This window comes from Leptodactylus fuscus, chromosome 4 (genome assembly GCF_031893055.1).
Source record: "Leptodactylus fuscus isolate aLepFus1 chromosome 4, aLepFus1.hap2, whole genome shotgun sequence".
NCBI lineage: Eukaryota > Metazoa > Chordata > Amphibia > Anura > Leptodactylidae > Leptodactylus > Leptodactylus fuscus.
Window position 1 is genome coordinate 89894440 of NC_134268.1, and position 21057 is coordinate 89915496.

The 21057-nt window shown below is 42.1% G+C and overlaps 1 protein-coding gene across 4 annotated transcripts in view; it reads left to right on the forward strand.

The window, feature by feature from the left end:
• Nucleotides 1–21057, forward strand: part of RREB1 (ras responsive element binding protein 1) — a 63450-nt gene that overhangs the window by 12754 nt on the left and 29639 nt on the right. For all 4 annotated transcript variants that reach the window (XM_075270788.1, XM_075270791.1, XM_075270790.1 and 1 more), the window contains one exon: nucleotides 20379–20499. In XM_075270788.1, the coding sequence (XP_075126889.1) occupies nucleotides 20379–20499 (121 nt within the window). The remainder of the gene's footprint in view (nucleotides 1–20378; nucleotides 20500–21057) is intronic.

The window sequence follows — 21057 nt, forward strand, 5'->3', positions numbered from 1 at the left end:
TAGCCTTTAAAGTCAATGGGAGGCTTTTTTATGCACGGATTCTGATGTGAATTCCATGTCAGAATCCGCACACGGAAACTCTGTGTGAATGGACCCGTAGGCTAAGGTCCCACGTTGCGGAAACATAGCTTTTTTGTGGCAGATTTTGCTGAAGTTTTTTGAGCCAAAGTCAGGAGTGGATTGAGCAAAAGGTAAAAGTTCTAACTATTTTTTTTATATATTTCCCATTCCTTTTGTAGCCATTCTTGGCTTTGGCTCGAAAAGCCGCAACAAAATCTGCAACAAAAAAAGATGCATTTCTGCTATGTGGGGCCTCAGCCTAACGCTGGTTTTTAGGGGCATGTTCTATGTAGCGTTGGCTCCGGATGTGGTATTCACAGGTATGTTTACACTTGCCAGGTACACTACTATTTGCAGGTGGAACATCTGCAATGTCTTAAAGGTCCAGATCATGGAATCTTTACCTCACACTGTGGAAAACTTCTTCCGTGGATATTGACTTGTGGACAAGACGTCTTCTGAATCTTGTCAATTAATGCATGCATGGGGTAAATTTTTAGAAAATCTGCCCGGAAAATGAGTACATTATGTAACTTTAAGACCTTATGCACACAACAGTATTGCATCTGGATTTTCCAGGCCCATATTATGGCTGCAAACAAATTTCAATGTTATTGATTTTGAAGTGTTTCATTTATGCACTGAACATTATGAGGCTCCGTTCATTTAGAAACGTAAACGCGTGTCAGAGAGAGGTGCTTTAAAACAGATCCCATTGATTTCAATGGGTGCCGGCTAATGCGCGCTATACATTAAACTCAATGGGAGGCTATATAACCCATTGACTTCAATGGGTAGCGCACGTAAGCCGGCACCCATTGAAATCAATGGGATCTGTTTTGAAGCGCCTCGCTCTGACAAGTGTTTACGTGTCTAAATGAGCTGCGCGTTACTCCGTGGGAACAGAGCCTCACAGTACCATCTGATATTGGAGCACACTGCAGATTCTCCTTTGGTAAGTCCACATGTAATACACTGTAGGGGACTTCGTTAATATTTCATGGAAACTTTTTGCCATAAAAATATTGAGAAACAAATGTTCTGAACTTAACGCCATTTGCTAATTTTATGAGACACATCAAATAAACATTTTAACAATGATTTGGTGGGTCAAACAAGCAAATATGATAGATTATGGTAATGGTCTGGATCGTTGTAAAGTTAGGAATCAACCAAGACAGCACACGAACCCCAAATAAGGATGAGGTGATATCAGGCTATCACAGATGTCACACGTTCCCAGATATATGAATACATTGCAAGAAACAGATTTAGGCTGGGGCCTCATGTGGCGTAAACTGCCACGTTTTACAGTCACAGCAAAGTGGATGGGATTCTAGTATATCAGATCCCCACTATGTATTATCGTAAATACGTGCTGTGGACCCGTGGTGGTTTCCAAAACCGTTGCGGCTTTGGAAATCGTAGCATGTCAATTATACTTACGGAAACACAGCTTTTTTGTTGCATATTTTGTAGTAGAGTGTTTTTTTTTTTGTTTTTTTTTTTAATGTCAGTAGTGGATGGATCAGAAGGTAGAAGTATAAGAGCTTTCTATATATTTCCCATTCCTTTTGCAGCCACTCTTGGCTTTGGCAGGGGAAGGGGGGGGGGGATCCCCTGCAACAAAAAGATCTGTTACCGCAACGTAGGGCCTTAGTCCTAGAATATTGTTACTCTTATGACCTTACAACAAAAAAAGCGCTGGTAGATATTTCTCAAAACTAGCGTACAGGTAAAGTAGAGTTGTTGCCCTTAGTAACCTGTCTGATGTTGAGTCTTTTTGTCTAAGACCACGCGTAGTGAAGCCTAGTCTTTGCTGCATTGTTCTTTCTTTTAATGCTGCAGCGTTTTATTCACTTATTTTTACCCATTGTGTTTCTGCTGCAGCCATAAAATGCTGCATTTTCGCAACATTGGGCCTTAGCATTTCAGGAAAACTAAAGCTGCAACAACATTGGTTGCTATACGGAAAGGGGTCGGCAACCTTCGGCACTCCAGCTGCCAAGAAACTACAACTCCCAACATGCTCCATTCAATTCCATGGAATTTCCAAGAACAGCAGAGCATCTATGCATGCTGGGAGTTGTAGTTTTACAACAGCTGCAGTGGGGAAGGTTCCCTACTCCTGCTATAGGGCATAGGTATGGGCAGGTACTTCTTTGCATCAGTTTTGATACAATTTCCACGATGTGCGATAAGAAATTGTTAAACATCTGTTTGCTGTGGAGAGGTGTGTAAAGGGAATAGTAGACTGCTTTCCTCTGAACCCACTTCGAAGGCCCCTGGAAAATTGAGCAGAGACTTGACCGGGCACTTCAAGTATATTTTTACTTTGTACAAATTAAGATCCGCATCCTCCTAGAAAGCCTGAAACTCTTCACTGATATCCCAGCTAGGCCAATATATACTGTATATATCTTCTTGTGATCAGCATATCCTTACACTTAGTGCTTACAAGTGCGATTATAAGAATGTCTGACATACACTTGCAGGAATACAAAGAGAGCAGGCCCAGGATGTGGATAGCAGTGATGGACTAGAAGATCTGTGTATCTATACCTCTTGCTGCTGACTAAACAGTTCTGTCAGCTGGCAGTCGTGAGGCCTGAGGATTTGTGATAGTTGTTGGAAGGGTGTGGAGGAGATGGAGAGCAGGGGGGAGGGGATAAACGCTCTGGGCACCAACTGTTGCTCCTTTCAAGCCTTGTGCCTGAGACACCTTCACATGTTGTCATGTTTGTTTATCCATTCTTTAACCCTTTCCCTCAGTTGTAGATACGTGCTATACTTTGTGAATGCCATGGTTACACATTTAGAAACTCTAGAGCTGTAGTGATGCGGAGGTCCGCAGTGGCTAATTGGGTCGTCTACTGCTTCACTCTTCATCTACGCTTGTTATCGGGCCAATGTCACTTTAGCTGGGATAGCTTTCAGTTAGGGCCCGCCAAATCAGACCTGGTGGTATTTTCTGAAGAGATGCCACCATTTTGTAGTCGTCCTCATCTGCTCGGCCGTAATCGTACAATTCATCTGACATATTTTGCTAATGTATATGTTTTCTAAGATGGCCTAGTGAAGCTCTGCAGCATGTAAAGTAAGGATTCTATCTTGTTACACGGTCTCCGCATTTCCCTGACTAGGCCATGTTTGAGCATGTAACCACTGCTGAGATTCCTTCAAGTCTCAATAGATCCTGCCACTCCCCAGGGCCAAGTAACTTTGTGGTGTATGCACTTCTTACTGGATGAAGGGATCCAGAGACGCACCTTATTTTACTACTTGCAGAGCTGGTTATGAATATTTTACAGTTCGAATGCAGAGTCGATGATGTGCGATGCCCCATTGTACGTGGCAGATGCATGGCTGCTAGACAAAAGCTGCTCCGACTTCCAGTAACGTGAATCAGATTCTTGGGTTTAGTTATATTGTATTTGGGTAAAGATGTGGAACATAGTTTGCATCTTTTATATAGTTTGATAAGTTAATCCTAGCCATGTGTGCACAGGTATTACCGTATGTGTCCCTGGAGTGAATTCATGCATCACATTGGCTCTGAAAGTCTTTGACTGTTTGGCCACCCCTTGCTCGGCCTGTTTGGTCCTGGCTTAAAATGTACCATTGTTTGTTCATTAAACATAGGGTGCAGCTTGTTTCCAAGGTGACTGCGGTTCTATTGCTGCTGTTCATGCTGATAGTACACGCTGTAAGTTACCTTTGTACACCTGAGCATCCTGCTCAGGGGGGAAGGGGCTGCCACAGAAAGTTTTTAACTTTTATTTTCTCATTTCTTGACAAGGGAAAACAAATGTTAGAAATGCACGAAGAGTTTATTCAGACCTTTCAGCGTTTTATTGAAGTTGTTTAAATCGGCTTTTTTGTGTTTCAAACTGTTGCCAATATCATCGCCATGTGCACTTGGATGCAAAAATAAGGTGCTTTTTTAACTTAATGAAATGGGGCTACCATAATATAGACTTTGACTAGTGATGCCCATCACTAGTGTTCCAAAATCGAATGCTTATTTTTGGTGTTGCTGCAATAAGTAACAGACAGTAGCCCAATATACACCATCTTCATTGTATTTTCTACTATTGAGGTGTGTTTTTTCCAGGTTTTTTTTTTTTTTTTAGTTATTTGACCTGCTGTTTCTAAATCCTATTAGGCTATGGCCCCATGTTGTAGAAACGCAGCTTTTTTGTTGTTGCGGATTTTGCTGTGTGTTTTTTATTTTTTAAAAAAACCAAAGCCAAGAATGGCTCCAAAAGGAATGGAAAATATATAGGAAGTTCTTATACTTTTACCTTCCCCTCAGTCCACTTTACTCTTCTGTTCCGGATGTGTGCAACGATTTTTGTAGTTTTGTCCTTCCCCTTTTTTTTTTTTTTTTTTTTTTTTTTTTACTTTGTACCTTGTTAAACTTTAAAAGCTTAATAAAATGTAGAATATAAAAAAAGTGGTGCAGCATGGATGCTTATAGGGCTGAGCAGGCAAAGTTCTGCTATCAGGTTTAGTACAGTTCATGCGCAGGTTTCAGTAAACATTAACCATTATTATCAGAGCTTGCAGTGTGCTGAGTGGTTAGCAAAGAGAATGTACCCAAAGACTCAGATGAAGCAAATGAGTCCAAGGTCAAAAGGATGAGAGCTTTTTATTCTATTTATTTTTAACAATCATGTGGTCTGCTGCATTCGGTCAGGAAAGACGATATATTAAAGAATATTAATCAAAGTAAACTTTATCTGGTGTTGTGACTTTTTTTTTTTTACTGCAGCTGTAAAATAAAAATAAATTCAAATAAAAAAAATAAAATATTCTTGGCTAACTAATCCAGTGCTCGTGCCAGCTGGGCATCAATATTTCCATCACATTGCAGACATTAGAAAGGGGAAACTATTTAATCGTTATGTTTTAGTTTTTAGTTGTTTTTTTTAATGTCTTCAGCCTCATCTTCAGTTGTAGCTCCATAATTTCTTCTGATGTTGTCGTAGATTTATTCAGAGTTTGCAATATAAGATGGCTGAGATAAATGCACATATGGATCTTAGAGCGTGTTTGCATGAAGAGTTAATGGTACATTGTGACACTACAGGCCGTTTCTCTCTTCACTGATGGATTTCACCTTCTGCTTAACAGAGCACCGCTGTCAGTCATGGAGAATGAGCAGGGCGGGGAACCTGCTGGCAGGGGAGAGATTGGTTGGTAGGAGCCACACACTGATGGGAGGAGGAGAGCGGCTGCAGCAACAGTTGGCCAATGTTCTTGCCTTGTACTTTGGCCTGCATCCTCTCGCCTGGAGATTTGTAGCAGAGAAGGGAGAGAGAGATTAGCTGAGAGATTTTGCGATCGCAGGTCTACAAAGATGTACAATTGCTAACTTGCTTAGTCTTATATGCTATCTCCATAATTTCTACTTGAGGAGGCATAGATGCTTTACGTCTTATTTTTTTCTTAGCAGTAAATAGATGACTGTAGTCACGCCAGCTGGGCGCAGTATAGATACATGTGTATGTATACCACTATTGATAAACAGGCAAATATTTAACCATAGTAACTAGTGTATCAGGTACTGGTCTACAATTAGTAGGGAAAGATAACTTTATCTTTGGTGTATGCGTAGTTGTTACCAAAGGACAATTCACAAAGATTTGGTTTTATCATTTTAGTATTGAAAACTATCCACATTTCATTACACGTACTTGCAGTTTACAAGTATATGATCATACATGTTACTTTTTCTATCTATTGGGAATATAAAATATAAATATTAAGGCTCTAAGACGGTTATCTTAATCTATCTTAATAAGAATAGTTCTGCATTGTAGGAGTGTAAACTCTCTGATGATGTTTCTTTGTGTATTAACTTGTGGACATCAAAGCAGTCATTCTTTATAACTGAATAATATCATATAAAGACTATACATGTCAGTGTTAAAAATTAAATAATATATTATTAAATTATATATTAAGGGATAAACTGTAAGATGATCTCACTAAAGATGAGGATGATGGTATAGTTCTCCATGCTGTATCCTTCTCGCCCCGCTGTGTGGGAGGGAGAGGAGACAGCAACCCTTCATTTCAATGTAGAATTAGAATCCTCCAGAGTTTTTTTGCTTCATGAATGGACCATTTGTTAGTGAGTGCACAAGTGTTAGATGTAGCCTGCCCAGCATCCCACACTGCTCCAGAGTAACTGCATCCCATCTGTATTCTGTCATTCTGGAACTGGCCTACTAAAGTGTCTAAGTGACAATGCCATGCTACCCAGCATCTGTGTTTTGCATATTACTCCTTTTAAGTTTATCAGTGTTTTATGGCCACCCTCGGGTTTGACATATTAAAAAAAAAATAAAAAAAATCTGTACATATTCTTTGCGACCACTTCTATTTTCGTCACATATCCACCGATTCCTGGTCGCCTCTGCTTTCACGTAAGATGGCAGCCAGCTTCTCAGATTACTCTATGCAGAGTGCTCTGTCTGGGGCATTCAGCTGCTACTGATGCTGGTTACACAATCTGCAGGGAAAGAAGACATAGACAGGATGGACACAACACGGATGTGACTCTGAAGAGTACACAGGGGTAGACACTGAAGTTGGTGGTTATAAAAGCAGAGGCAATTGATAGATTTTTGTCCCAATTACTCAAACGGAGGCCATAGAGTATATTTACAATATGTTCTCTAGACCTTTTTAAAGTAACCCTCTGATTTTAAATGGGGGAAAAAAAATAAAATTCACCATCTTATAAAAAGTAAAAGCAATGGATCAAAATTAAGACTGGTATATGAAATAAAGACCCAACTGGCTAGGACATGGTATGGCTTCTTCGTAAATCAGACCTGTGCTCCTGAATGGAGACCTACGCCAGCTAGACTTCCATTATAACTCGCGCCACAAAACTGGAGTGAGTTATAATAAATGTCATGGCGAGGTGCCTCCATCCCTCCCCACTTCACCTACATTCACACAGTGTGGAGAGTGAGGTGCACATATGGTACATGAAAGGTCAAATGTGCGCCACAATGTCACCCTCTACGCCAGAAAACTGGTATAGGGGGATTGATAAATATCCCCCAATGATTTGAACGTAACCTCAACTTCAACCCATTAGAGGACTAACAGTGACCCGTGAAGCCTTCAATACCAGCAGCATCCTGGGCGCTGTGTACATGTCTCAGTAGGTTCTTCTGTTGCTAAGCACTCACATTTCAGGTCTGCAGGCCATCTCCTCTCATTTGTGGCCTCCTTGCAAATACCTTCGCTGTGGAATGCTGGCTTTCCAGTGCTACCTTCTAGGGGTGGATTGCTTTTGGCCGCTTACAAATACGACTCAAAGAAGTCATGGCACAGTGCCTTGCAAAGTGTTAGACCCCTTCCATGCATGAGGTACAAGCAAGATTACAATCTGAATATTGTGATCTTGTAAAGTGCTGACATTTTCGACAGCTGTGCGCACCAAAGTAAACTAAAACCTGTGGCACAACTGAAGTGTTCAGCTTGTCCTGTTCTAGATTCTGCAGGAAGTATCCAGAATTGGCTCGGGTGCTTGTCCCAGTGGTGGCAGTGGGATTCCGGCTGACTCATTTCATCAAGGGTTTTTAGATATTTTTGACATGAGGTACACTGTATCTAAAGTAACAGCATTTCCCTAGGTATCTATCATTGTCCTTTTGTGAGTCATATTGACCAGAATTAATAAAAAAGATGGCTACTATATTTCCCAAAACAGCACCACCCATTTCAACAGGCTGTGTGTGGTATTGCAGGTCAGCTTCATTCACTTAAATGAAGCTGAACTGCATCCCACGGACTGTTGGGCGCTCTTTTCTAATTCTGGACAACCCTTTAAAAGGATGTGATTCTTATATTGCTACTTTATTGCACATTTGTAAGGGCCCGTTCCCATGAAGTAACGCGGCGCTCAATCTGACACATAAACACGTGTCAGAGTGAGCACTTCAAAACAGAATCCCATTGACTTCAATGAGTGCCGTCAATGGGAGTCTTTTTAACCCATTGATTTCAATGTGTAGCGTGCGGAAGACGGCGCCCATTGAAGTCAATGGGATTCTATTTTGAAGCGCTCACTCTGACACGTGTTTACGTGTCAGATTAAGCGCCGTGTTACTTCGTGGGAACGGGCCATAAGACTGTCATGGTGAGAAATGGGAAGCAAAAAATCTTTTACTCACCCCATGTTGGGTCTTTTTTTAGTCTTTGTGCACCTCCCGGAGGATCTTCTGCAACAAATCTTTAGGTGAGCCTGGAATTGTAAGCAAGACCTAAATTGAGACTTAAGCCGAGACCCGGTTGGTTACTGCAGAAGCGTTGTATGGTTTAGCACACACTTTTTTTGTACTTGATCCAGTAAAGGGTTGTCAGGAAGCAAGGCCAGCATTGTGCTATTGTTTCAGCTGCAGTAACAAGTTGTACAGCAACTTCGGCGATGTCCAGCAGTTACTATTTTTATAGCAAGGGAAACAAGATTGCCAGGCAACTGGGCTCCATGAGCCTGCAATTGTGGTTTTGGTCAATTGCATTTGCCTACAATCCCTAAAAAGTCCATTTAATTGCAAGTTGATCACTTTTCTAGGCAGATTATCTACTTGGGAGATCTATATATTTGTATCATTTGTCAGTGTGCTGTATAGTCTGTGATGATGTGGTATATACCATCATGGCTTTGCTTTGTAGCTTCTAGTTGTGATTGGAGGATGTCCCATAGCAACATACAGGCCCCAGGACTGAGGCAGAATCACTAGCGGAGGCACACAATGCAGTCTAACAGGTTTTACAAGATTTTCTGAATCTGTTTGCAGCGAAGTATCATCTGCTTATTTTTCTTTTCTCTTTCTTTACAACTTCATCATAACCAAGGCTTGCAATGAAAACCTTTAAGAGGTACAGTTGTTTTTTTTTCTTTTTTTAAATTATGTTTTAGTTTGGTTGGGGGGAAGTAAAGGACAAGGATCTTCATAAGAAACAGCAGCTGGCAAAGAAAGACTCTGCTGTTTAGGTCTTAAGACACAGAACTTGCACATGTCTATGCCCATCATTCTACAGCACAGAAGCAGGGAGGCAGGACTCTTAACCCTTAGTTGCCAGGCTTTTAAACAAGGTATCATCGGTCTCTAGTCTAAAGTCCTGCTGGCACACTATTGTATTTTACTGGTTAATGTCTAACTTTTTTTTCAGTTATGGCTTTTACAAAGGAAGTTTTTTGATGGTGCAAGAAAATGGGACTATCTAGAGTTGTGTGTACAGTACCACCACACTGTATGGTAGAAGTAACGCTTGATGTTGCAGGTTGATACAATCTCTCCATCTGTTGTGACTTTGATGTAAAATTAATTGCAACGTTGAAGGGTTAATGCATGTACGCTGAGGCGGCGTGGTTCCGACGTGTTCTGCCCTCTGCTCCCTTATAACATTTCATCGTTCGCATATGATATGAACAAGAGGGCTAATGTGTCATTTTGCTATTGCCGTAAACATGCCATATATAGTGCATCTGCTGCTGAGAGCTGACCTATCCTGTGACAGAAGCATTCCTTGGCTCCTTCAGAGCTTGAGTAGGATGACCAGTTTGTGTGTGACATACAGCCATCTCCATGCTGTATAGCCACACCTGCCTGAGCACATGGGCAGCAAGGATCTGAATCTAAAGCCTTCCCATGTACTCTCCCCTAGAAATGAGGCGGCCAGCATTGCATCTGAACTAGTTTTACTTCCCTGCCATTCTCTTATTACAGACCTCATGTGACTTCCAAATGTTGGAAAAGCACATGATGCTGGTACTGTATCCTATTTTACGTTGCAGGCGAATGATGCTTTGGGAGCCTGCTTTGTTTTTCCTCTTGACTTTTTTTTTTTGTTTCTATTTTTGGTCTAGTTGTGTTATATGATAAGTGTTGATCCTCTGGATTTTGGGATGCTACAGCAAAGAAGCAAAACTGAACTTTTTTTTTTTTTTTTTTTTTTTGCTGTTGTTATAACTTATTCAAAGGAATTTATTTAGTGTTTCTGATCTTGTTACATTTCACATTAAATTGCAGTTCTGTGCTAGAAGCAGGGGTCAGAATTCCTCTAATATGGCATATCGTCCGATATTCTAGAAAAACTGAGCTAGCTGAACCCTTAGGGTCCGTTCACACGGGGCAAGAGGGGGTGGATTTTGGTGCTGAATCCTCCTCAAAATCCACCCCCTCACAATAGAGATCTATGCAGACCACTAGCGAGCGAGCTGCCCTTTCTTCAAGCGGATTCTGCGGCTGTACCAGCCACAACGTCCGCTTCGTGGCAGCACCCTCTGGGCTAGGCCCATTCATTTGGGCCTACTTTGGAGTAGGAAGCCATGACTGTCGGAAGCTGCAACAGTCGCGGCAGGCGAATTTTATTCTGACACGGCTTCCCACGTCAAAATCAGGACCAAAATATGTGGTCCCGTCAGCGCCACACCTCCCATGAGACGGCCTGAAGCAACCGTTTCAGGCGGCGCTATGCCAGGGCCTCGGGAGGGCGGCATTTTTGCTGACCTAAGCCAGTCCAGGACAAGCTGTCCTGGACTGGCTTAGCGTCACCGTGTCTGCCGCCCGACACGGGAAGTGAGCGGTGTATTAGGGCGGCCCTGCTGGACGCAGCGCTGCTCCAGCGGCCGCCCCTCACACTCAGGCAGAGAGCAGGTCCTCTCTCTGTCTGCGAACGCCGCTCGGCCACGCCCTGCTTTCTTGCGCCCCCGCCCCCTCAGCTTCACCCCTCCTCCGGGGGGGGGGCTTTCTGACACCACTTCAGGTGAAAGCCTTCACCACTGAGTGTTCCAAAACCAGAACTGGGTCCAATGCACAGTAGAGGTGCATGTTTTCACTTTCTCTCTATATAAAATTACATTTTTAGTCTTGGCATAAAAATACAGATACAGAATACTGCCATAAGAACATATCCTTAGGATGAATTCTCATGTAGTAGATTTGTTGCAGACATCTCTGTGAATGAAAATCAGTTGTGTTCATCTGAAATGAATATTTTGGTGTCAAGCACATGGATTTCTGCAAGCTCCAAATATCTCTGCAACAAACATGCATGCAAATCTTTTATCTATTCCCAACAATGTGGCACATTTATGAAGGCTGCCCACACTATGCCCCTTTCTGATCAGCCAGGTGGGAGGCGAACAATCCCATCATCGATTAGACATCATATATTTGTGTATGGCCAGCGTCAGGCTTCTTGGAGAGTGATTGATATATAAGCTTTGTGCCTTGTAATGTTTCTTAAATGTCATGGAAATCTTTTATATGAAATTGGACCCCAGACCCAATGAGATGTGCCTTTTTAACTCTAGCAGATATTCCCATGACTTCTAGAACTCCTGGTCCAGCCAAGCAACTGAGGGGAAAGTAAGGCTAGTGAGAAGAACACAGCTTTATAAAGGCTTTGAGAGGCAGATGATGCGAGTGGCCGGAGCGCTCCAGCTGTAAGTCATTACTGGCAGAATGGCGCTCTCACACAGACAAATGCTATCCTTGTTTTGAGAGCCTGTACTGTGAAAAACACTGCAGTCGTCTTCTACACTGTACAGCCTTTGTACTACGCACGTACTGACTTGAATATCTAACATCTTGGATAGGGTAGCATGGCCTAGAAGCTGTAACATCATTGGAATACAGGATTTTTAAGATGATTAAACCCCCTCCCCTGAAATGAATGGTTATCTGATATCTTTTGTTTGTAAACACTGACTTTCCATCCATCCAAAAATTATTCTGTCCAGGAACAATTCTCAAGCCTTGTGATTGTATCCATATGTGCAGTTAGAGTTACAGTAGGTGTGTATTATTTATAGATACATATGGAGGCCTTCTTATTTTCCTTCTTTCATGCCACTCCATTAAGCCACTATTATTGCCATCTACAAACACTTTTCCATAGCAATTTATTTCATACAAGTAATACAACAGAAAAACACAGGAAAAGTGTCAAGTGTTCTTGAAAAGAATCAAGAACATGTGGTTTGTAACAACAAATAAATTAAATATAAAATCACAAACCTCATATGCCACAAAATTGGCAAGGACAAAAATGTATTAGATTAGAGTTAGTTAGAAAATACTGAAAAACCTATCTGACTGCACGACTTTTGAACACTAAGGGCTAGTTCACACGGGGTTCCGCGTGAACACATTCCGTCGCGGCTTTCCGTTCCAAATTAGGCCCAAATTAATGGGCCTAGTCCAGCGGGTGGTGTCGCAAGGTGGACACCGCGGCTGAATCAGCTGCGGAATCTGCCTAAAGAAACGGCAGCTCGCTTCTTTTTCCCGCGAGCGGGAACAAACCGCTAGCGGAAAAAAGAACGCTAGCGGTCTACATAGACCTCTATTGTGAGGGGGTGGATTTTGAGGTGGAGTCCGCATCAAACTCTGCTCCCTCTTGCTCCGTGTGAACTAGCCCTGAAATAAGGAAAATAAATAATGCAATGCAAAGGTGAAACCCAGGCTGGGGCACATAGGAGAGGCCGCAGCTGAGTCTATTGTGGGATATCTGCTATTTTTTACAGTAGTTCATTTCCTTTTGCTATAAGGGTGGATTCATCTGTAACAGATATGTTGTGGAAATGTATGCAACTAAAATGTGTTCCAGGCATCTCAATGGGGTTTGTATTTCTGAAAGGGCTATGCAGATGATCATCGCAGCAGGTCTGACCAGTGGTGTGGAATACATAGGGTATGTTTACATATGCACATAAGGTGTATCAGGATTTAAATGCAGAAAATCTGCACCCAAATTCACATGTATATGTATGGAAATCAGTACAGAAACTTCACATCAAGTGAAGTGGATTTACATCTATGTAAATGCCGATTTCAGTGCAGATTTTAAAATCCATACCATAGGTCAATTTCCGCACAAAAATATCTGCACAAGAATTTCCAATTGCCTTCAAATTAACGTTAGTCTTTATTTTGCAAATTCTCATCTCCTGTTCAATTGTTGCACAAAGCTTCTATACCAGGGCAGCAAAGTGAAGGTAGTTGGACACAGACAATAGATGAGAAAGATGAGGTGTCAAGCACAGGAAGTGACAGTGAATGAATCTTTCTCCAAAATTCAGCAGTAAAACCATCACATGAGTCAATTCTAGGAGGATCGAGCCTGTATGAAGTATCTTAACTGTACCCAGTGCGTTTGTTATCATGTATCGAGGTCTGTCTCGTCCCGCCTGTTCAGTTCTCTTTCATTATAGACAGAAAATCCCCAATGCAACTTTTGGTTGATCTCTAGCAGAAATGTGTCTGTACATGACAGAGATGCCTCATCATTGAGGAATTGTCTACATTCCATGGTCCTTCTATACCAGATAAGCATCTGTGATGTTGTATTAACCCTGATGTTTCTGCGGTCCAAGCAGTGTTGATGAGTCCGTTTTGCTTGCTTGTTGTTTTTATTTATGGAAATTTTTGCAGCCATTAAAATTATTTTATAAAATACTATAAAGATATTTAATTTCAATGTAGTGGATCTGTACATAAAGGTACATCACTAATAGTAGTGTTAGGTATGGGCTCATTCATCTTTATTAGAGATGAGCGAACAGTGTTCTATCGAACACATGTTCGATCGGATATCAGGGTGTTCGCCATGTTCGAATCGAATCGAACACCGCGTGGTAAAGTGCGCCAAAATTCGATTCCCCTCCCACCTTCCCTGGCGCCTTTTTTGCACCAATAACAGCGCAGGGGAGGTGGGACAGGAACTACGACACCGGGGGCATTGAAAAAAATTGGAAAAAGTCATTGGCTGCCGAAATCAGGTGACCTCCATTTTAGCCGAATAGTGGATTTCAAATCCGGGTCATATGAGAATGTGAACTTTGTGACTAAGAGACAGGGATAGCTGTACAGGCAGGGATAGCTAGGGATAACCTTTATTTAGGGGGGAATGTTATTAAAAATAACTTTTTGGGGCTCTATCGGGTGTGTAATTGTGATTTTTGTGAGATAAACTTTTTCCCATAGGGATGCATTGGCCAGCGCTGATTGGCCGAATTCCGTACTCTGGCCAATCAGCGCTGGCCAATGCATTCTATTAGCTTGATGAAGCAGAGTGTGCACAAGGGTTCAAGCGCACCCTCGGCTCTGATGTAGCAGAGCCGAGGCTGCACAAGGGTTCAAGCGCACCCTCGGCTCTGATGTAGGAGAGCCGAGGGTGCACTTGAACCCTTGTGCACCCTCAGCTCTGCTACATCAGAGCAGAGGGTGCGCTTGAACCCTTGTGCACACTCTGCTTCATCAAGCTAATAGAATGCATTGGCCAGCGCTGATTGGCCAATGTATTCTATTAGCCTGATGAAGTAGAGCTGAATGTGTGTGCTAAGCACACTCATTCAGCACTGCTTCATCACGCCAATACAATGCATTAGCCAGTGCTGATTGGCCAGAGTACGGAATTCGGCCAATCAGCGCTGGCCAATGCATTCTATTAGCCCGATGAAGTAGAGCTGAATGTGTGTGCTAAGCACACACATTCAGCACTGCTTCATCACGCCAATACAATGCATTAGCCAGTGCTGATTGGCCAGAGTACGGAACTCGACCAATCAGCGCTGGCTCTGCTGGAGGAGGCGGAGTCTAAGATCGCTCCACACCAGTCTCCATTCAGGTCCGACCTTAGACTCCGCCTCTTCCGACAGAGCCAGCGCTGATTGGCCGAAGGCTGGCCAATGCATTCCTATGCGAATGCAGAGACTTAGCAGTGCTGAGTCAGTTTTGCTCAACTACACATCTGATGCACACTCGGCACTGCTACATCAGATGTAGCAATCTGATGTAGCAGAGCCGAGGGTGCACTAGAACCCCTGTGCAAACTCAGTTCACACTAATAGAATGCATTGGCCAGCGCTGATTGGCCAATGCATTCTATTAGCCCGATGAAGTAGAGCTGAATGTGTGTGCTAAGCACACACATTCAGCACTGCTTCATCACGCCAATACAATGCATTAGCCAGTGCTGATTGGCCAGAGTACGGAATTCGGCCAATCAGCGCTGGCTCTGCTGGAGGAGGCGGAGTCTAAGGTCGGACCTGAATGGAGACTGGTGTGGAGCGATCTTAGACTCCGCCTCCTCCAGCAGAGCCAGCGCTGATTGGCCGAATTCCGTACTCTGGCCAATCAGCACTGGCTAATGCATTGTATTGGCGTGATGAAGCAGTGCTGAATGTGTGTGCTTAGCACACACATTCAGCTCTACTTCATCGGGCTAATAGAATGCATTGGCCAGCGCTGATTGGCCAAATTCCGTACTCTGGCCAATCAGCACTGGCTAATGCATTGTATTGGCGTGATGAAGCAGTGCTGAATGTGTGTGCTTAGCTGAATGGAGACTGGTGTGGAGCGATCTTAGACTCCGCCTCCTCCAGCAGAGCCAGCGCTGATTGGTCGAGTTCCGTACTCTGGCCAATCAGCACTGGCCAATGCATTTCTATGGGGAAAAGTTAGCTTGCGAAAATCGCAAACTGACAGGGATTTCCATGAAATAAAGTGACTTTTATGCCCCCAGACATGCTTCCCCTGCTGTCCCAGTGTCATTCCAGGGTGTTGGTATCATTTCCTGGGGTGTCATAGTGGACTTGGTGACCCTCCAGACACGAATTTGGGTTTCCCCCTTAACGAGTTTATGTTCCCCATAGACTATAATGGGGTTCGAAACCCATTCGAACACTCGAACAGTGAGCGGCTGTTCGAATCGAATTTCGAACCTCGAACATTTTAGTGTTCGCTCATCTCTAATCTTTATATGTGTGGCCAGCTTAACACGATGGCTGTCTTTCCAAACCAATCTGCCCCATAAACATGCAAGTTGAAAAAGTTTTGAATGTGGGTTGTTTTTTTTGTTTTTTTGGGGTGGGGGGGATTCGGATTGTCCAAAGCAATTGGACAATCCGAATCCAATGGCTGCTTGTAAACAGCTGCAGTGCTTTGCATGGGGGGGGGGGGGGGTTTGGGGAGGATGCAGCCGCTTTATCAGTAGGAGGTGTTAATGGTACAGAGTCTGGCACTGCTGCTCTGTCCAGGAAGCTGTTGTCTTCATGCTTCCTGGTGATGCTGTTGTCTTGATGCTTCCTGATATTTCTTGAGTCTAGTATTACCCTGGGCTCCATTGCTACTTGTGCTGTGGATGCACTAACCAGTTCCCATCGGTCCTATTCCAGTAGTAGGGATTTAAGTTGTCTCAAACAGGGTCTTACATAAGGAGAAGACCTCAGAAAGCAGCTTTGGTGTTGCAGTGGTTTTGAACTGCCATAGCTTTTCCTTTGCTGCTTACTTTGCCTGACATACTAGGTGTGGACTATGCCTGATTTCTAAATAGGTTCCCATTTAATTGTTGTAGCATCTATTTACTTTCTGACTTGGATAGTGATGTGTCCATAAGTTTTCTGACCTCCAAGCATCAGGCTGCTGAAAGGGCTTCTGGGAAGATCTTCCCTTGGGCAGCGTTCCAAGGCTCTGAGCAGTAATATCTAAACCAGCTGAACAGTCCTCTTCAGCCAAGAGTAGCAGCATGGTTCACAGCAGCAGGAAATCCATCTCCTAAACAGTGTATAGCAGCGGCACCAACAGAGGATTGTCCTGTTCCCTCCTCCAGCACACAGGACACTCCGCATATAAAGACTCCACTGATCTCTAGGTTACAATCTCCCTTAAGGACATGTATTCATGTAAAAGTCCTTTTATATTCCCCAAATGTACAGGACTTCACAATCTGTCTGCAATGACTGTGAATGCTTTTTTCTGTTGGATTGTAGCCCCTGTCATATTGTAAATTCTAAACAACCTTTTTATTTTTAGCCTTTTTATCCAAGTAGGGGAAAATAGAAGAACATTTTCAGATTTGTGCAGGACTATAGTGCAACCATTCAGGGCATATACTTGTAAAACAGTGAATAATAATAATAAATTTTATTTATATAGCGCTAACATATTCTGCAGCACTGTACAATTTGTGGGGTTCAAATACAGACAAAAAGATACATTACAAAGAAATAGTCATTCACACAATGGGACTGAGTCGGGCCCTGAATGGGCCCTGCTCTCAAGAGCTTACAATCTATGAGATAGAGGGAGTGACACAAGAGGTAGAAGAAAAACTGCATCCATACATTGACTGAATCTATATTGTGGCATCCAGATGCAGTTAACTTATCATAGATAGTGCCAGAATGTGGCAAAAGTTTTTGTATAGCGCCATCTAGAAAAACCTTTATAACAAGACCATGCATCGTGAAATCGCAATGCAACCTAGTGTCGATGAGCAAGCTGTATACTTTATAAGGCAGGACTTTGGAGTCTGAGTTGGAAAAAAGTTACCAACTCTTTCTTCATTATATAATAATTATTTTTAAATATATTATTAATGATGTGTAATTAGATTCACAGTTTGTATATTTACTTTCGTAGGAATTCTGATCTTTTCAGATTTTGACTGACCATGGCTGTCAGTGGTTTGGCCTACCAAAACTTCAGCCTTCATTTAAGGAATTGAATTAGATAATAATAATAAAAATTTATACAGCGCCAACATATTCTGCAGCGCTGTACAATTTGTAGGGTTCAAATACAGACAGAAAGATACATTACAAAGAAAGTCATTTCACACAATGGGACTGAGGGCCCTGCTCGCAAGAGCTTACAATCTATGATAGAAAGTGTCTAGACAAGGGAACAATAGCATTACGTGCTATGGCTTGTTCATATTATTGTTAGAGTGCTTTGCTTTTTGGAAAAGTTGGCAAACTAATCCATATAGTTCTTTTTTTTTTTTTTGTTATTTGCTACCTAGGCTCTCCTCCTCGTCATCCTTTTCTACTGTTATTGTTCTAGACTGATGGGACAATGTTGAGTTTGCTTCTTTAAATTCTTATTAGCGTGACTGTAATTATGTGGAACTTTCTGTCAGATTATAGGCCAAACAGATCTCTTTGTAAATGAATGGAGCCTTTGGATTGGCTGCTGTGCAGGGTGTTAATCTCCCCAGGGTGCGCTGGTTTTCACACATTCCATAAGAGAACAGCAGTGCTAAGTAATGGAAGGCACTTCTATCAAGGAAACTAGTTGTAAGGACGCAGGCCAGGGCTCATGTACTCCGTAAGGGTAGTTCTTGTTGAGGTGTGGCATAGATACAGTTCTTCTCTTTACCTAATGTCTGGGGTTTTTTTTATTATTCCTTCATTGCCCTCTCGTGGCAGATGTGTCTTCTCAAGGCTTGTCCTTTTCCGTAGATCTAATTGACAGAATTGATGATTGATGTCATAGCTGGCAAGAGAGCTGAAATCTATAAGTGTTTTTCTTTCCATTAAAAATGATTGTAGCTTTGGTGCTATGTAATAATCAATAGTGGGTAATGCTGTACCCTTGTCACCATTGTGCGCCTCCTGGACTAGGATGGGCTCTCTTATCTGTTATGACAAGAGAAGGGTTGGGTTCTGGTTTACAGGGCTACAAAAGAAAAGCATCAGCAGAGGCCGAGCTGCCCTAGGTTTACACAGGCTATTGCTTCATCCACTTCTAATCATTAGCTCTTACTGAAGGGAATACAAGGCAAAGTACACCCCGAGCCCGTGCCCCATCCACACTTTTTGTATTCTTTCTCTAATGTATTTGTAAGTACTTCCTACACATTGACTATATTGTAAACTGACAATATTCCGGTTATTCAGGTACAATCTAATGTGTCACCTTGGCCAATGATCTTGTGTTTAGTAAAGAAACATAAAAATGACAATATGAATATACTTATTGCATATTGATGGCGATATTGAATGGCCATTGACTATAAATCATTATTGTAATGATATTTTTAGATCATGTTTACGGCACAGTTACACTATAAGGTAGTAATTTCAAGGTGTGTATTTCACATGAGTATTCAAGACCATGCAGGTTTTATCACATGTTACATTTCGCCCTGGAGGTTACCTATTAAGAGAGCATGTCATTTTCCTGTTACACATCAGTACAGACTGCTGCTTAACATTGCATCCACAATAAATGCATCATGACAATACCTGGGGCTCCCAGTCTTTTTAGTATGGTCCCTCTGATTCCCTATCCTTGTCTCATTTCTGTAATGTGTCCTGTATCTTCTTAGAATACTCTATGCAAAGTGTATATAGGGTAGTCTGAGACTCTCCCCATGGCTTGGGTATCTCTGATTATATTGTAAAGTATGGGAAGCTGATGTCCATTATACAGGAATGAAGAGGACCAGGAAATCGGAGGAACTGCGCAAGATTAAAAAGGATGGCTTGGCCATGTTAACTATGTATTGCATTACACCTAACTTCACATATAGTAGTTAAGAGGAAAAGTTAAAACCTGTAGAAAAAAATCTATATTAATGCAACAATATCACTATATGGCCTGCTCTGACATTGGTGTCTTATTAAACCCTCCAGGGGTTGTACAGTCCTTTTTGTAAGGTGGTCGTGACCCCCAGTGATCAGTTGTAATCTCTATGGGACCGTTGCAGTTTTCTTTGCCACTGCTGTCTATAAATCCAGAGTGTCCTCAAATGGTTTTTAACTATGGACTTCCTGTACTCTAACAGTGGAGAAGAGACATTTAAGGAAAACCCCCCCCCCCCCCTTTTTTTTTTTTTTTATAAGTTACACGACATGAGTAGGATTAAATGAATTTGACATGCTGTTAGGTACTAACATGAAAAAAAAAATTGCAGTTTCTCATCATCTTTTCTGGCTTCCTCTTTATTTTGTGAACTTTGACAAGGAATGTGCTCCAGCATCCTCAGGCGCTCACATGACAAACCAGAAGTACTGCATTTATCTGTCTGTCACAGTTCTGGTGTTCAAAAGATCATTTATTTCCAGAATATATCTCTACACAGTCTTGCTTGCGTATCCCTTTATCTAGCTGATAAGCCACCCAGTTGTATACACCTACATACTATATTCTTATTTGAGATGGAGATCTATATGAAGTAAGGATTATGTGCCTCTATAAGATCTTCAGGACCTTATTGTAGGTGCATGCAACATGAGGTTAGCGGTATAGATGGAGATCTATATTCTCTGCCAACCTGGTAGCCGCCTGAATTCTACCAACTCCACAGTCCCGATTGCCAATACAGTACCATAATAAAATGACCATTGCTAATACTTGAAGGCTACCATGACAGTCAGCTGAGTAATCCACTCCATAGGGACAATATTATAGCTTTTCGTATATTTTATGACTGCAAAGTTAACATAGTTTATCAACTGAATGAGTTATTTATTTATTTTTTTGTCTTGTCCCATGCAGGCTGCAGTATATTGGTGCCCAGCTGGAGGAGGAATTGAAGGGATGCTGCCAGCTAGTTTTTCGACTGGGCCCTGCCAGTTCCAGCCTTTCCAGCAGCCAGCGAGCAGCCTGGTTGTTGAAGGTCAGTTGGAAAATACTTCCTGTAGAACTTCCTTGGTCCATTATGTCATCTTTTCTTTTATATCTTCTCCTGTCATTAAGGAACATCTATCAGTCTCATATTGTATAACTTGGCACCTGAAAAGAATTAAACTATTTTTTATGTAACTGGTCGGAGCAACTCTGCATACTTGGGGAGTGACACACATTGAGACATTCGGTGAAGTAGGTGTGTCCTACTAAGATAATGAGTATAATTGATGCATCAAACTATGATAGGCTATGACTGTATCACAGATACTGCATTTCACATAGAAGCACCCCAAATAACACAAAAAATGGCCATGAAAAACATTATCCATAACATCACGGAAAAAGCTCAAGCCAACACTCAATCCAATTAATTAAAAAAGTTTTAAATATTTATTAAATATTTTGGCAAATAAATGCCACTTAAAATTCAATAATATACAGCAGGGCAGATGGATAAAGCCAAAGACACAAACAGAATAGACACGTAGAACAGATAGCATAAGGTGTTTTTTGCTGAATCCTATAATATAAATTCAGGCAATGGCAA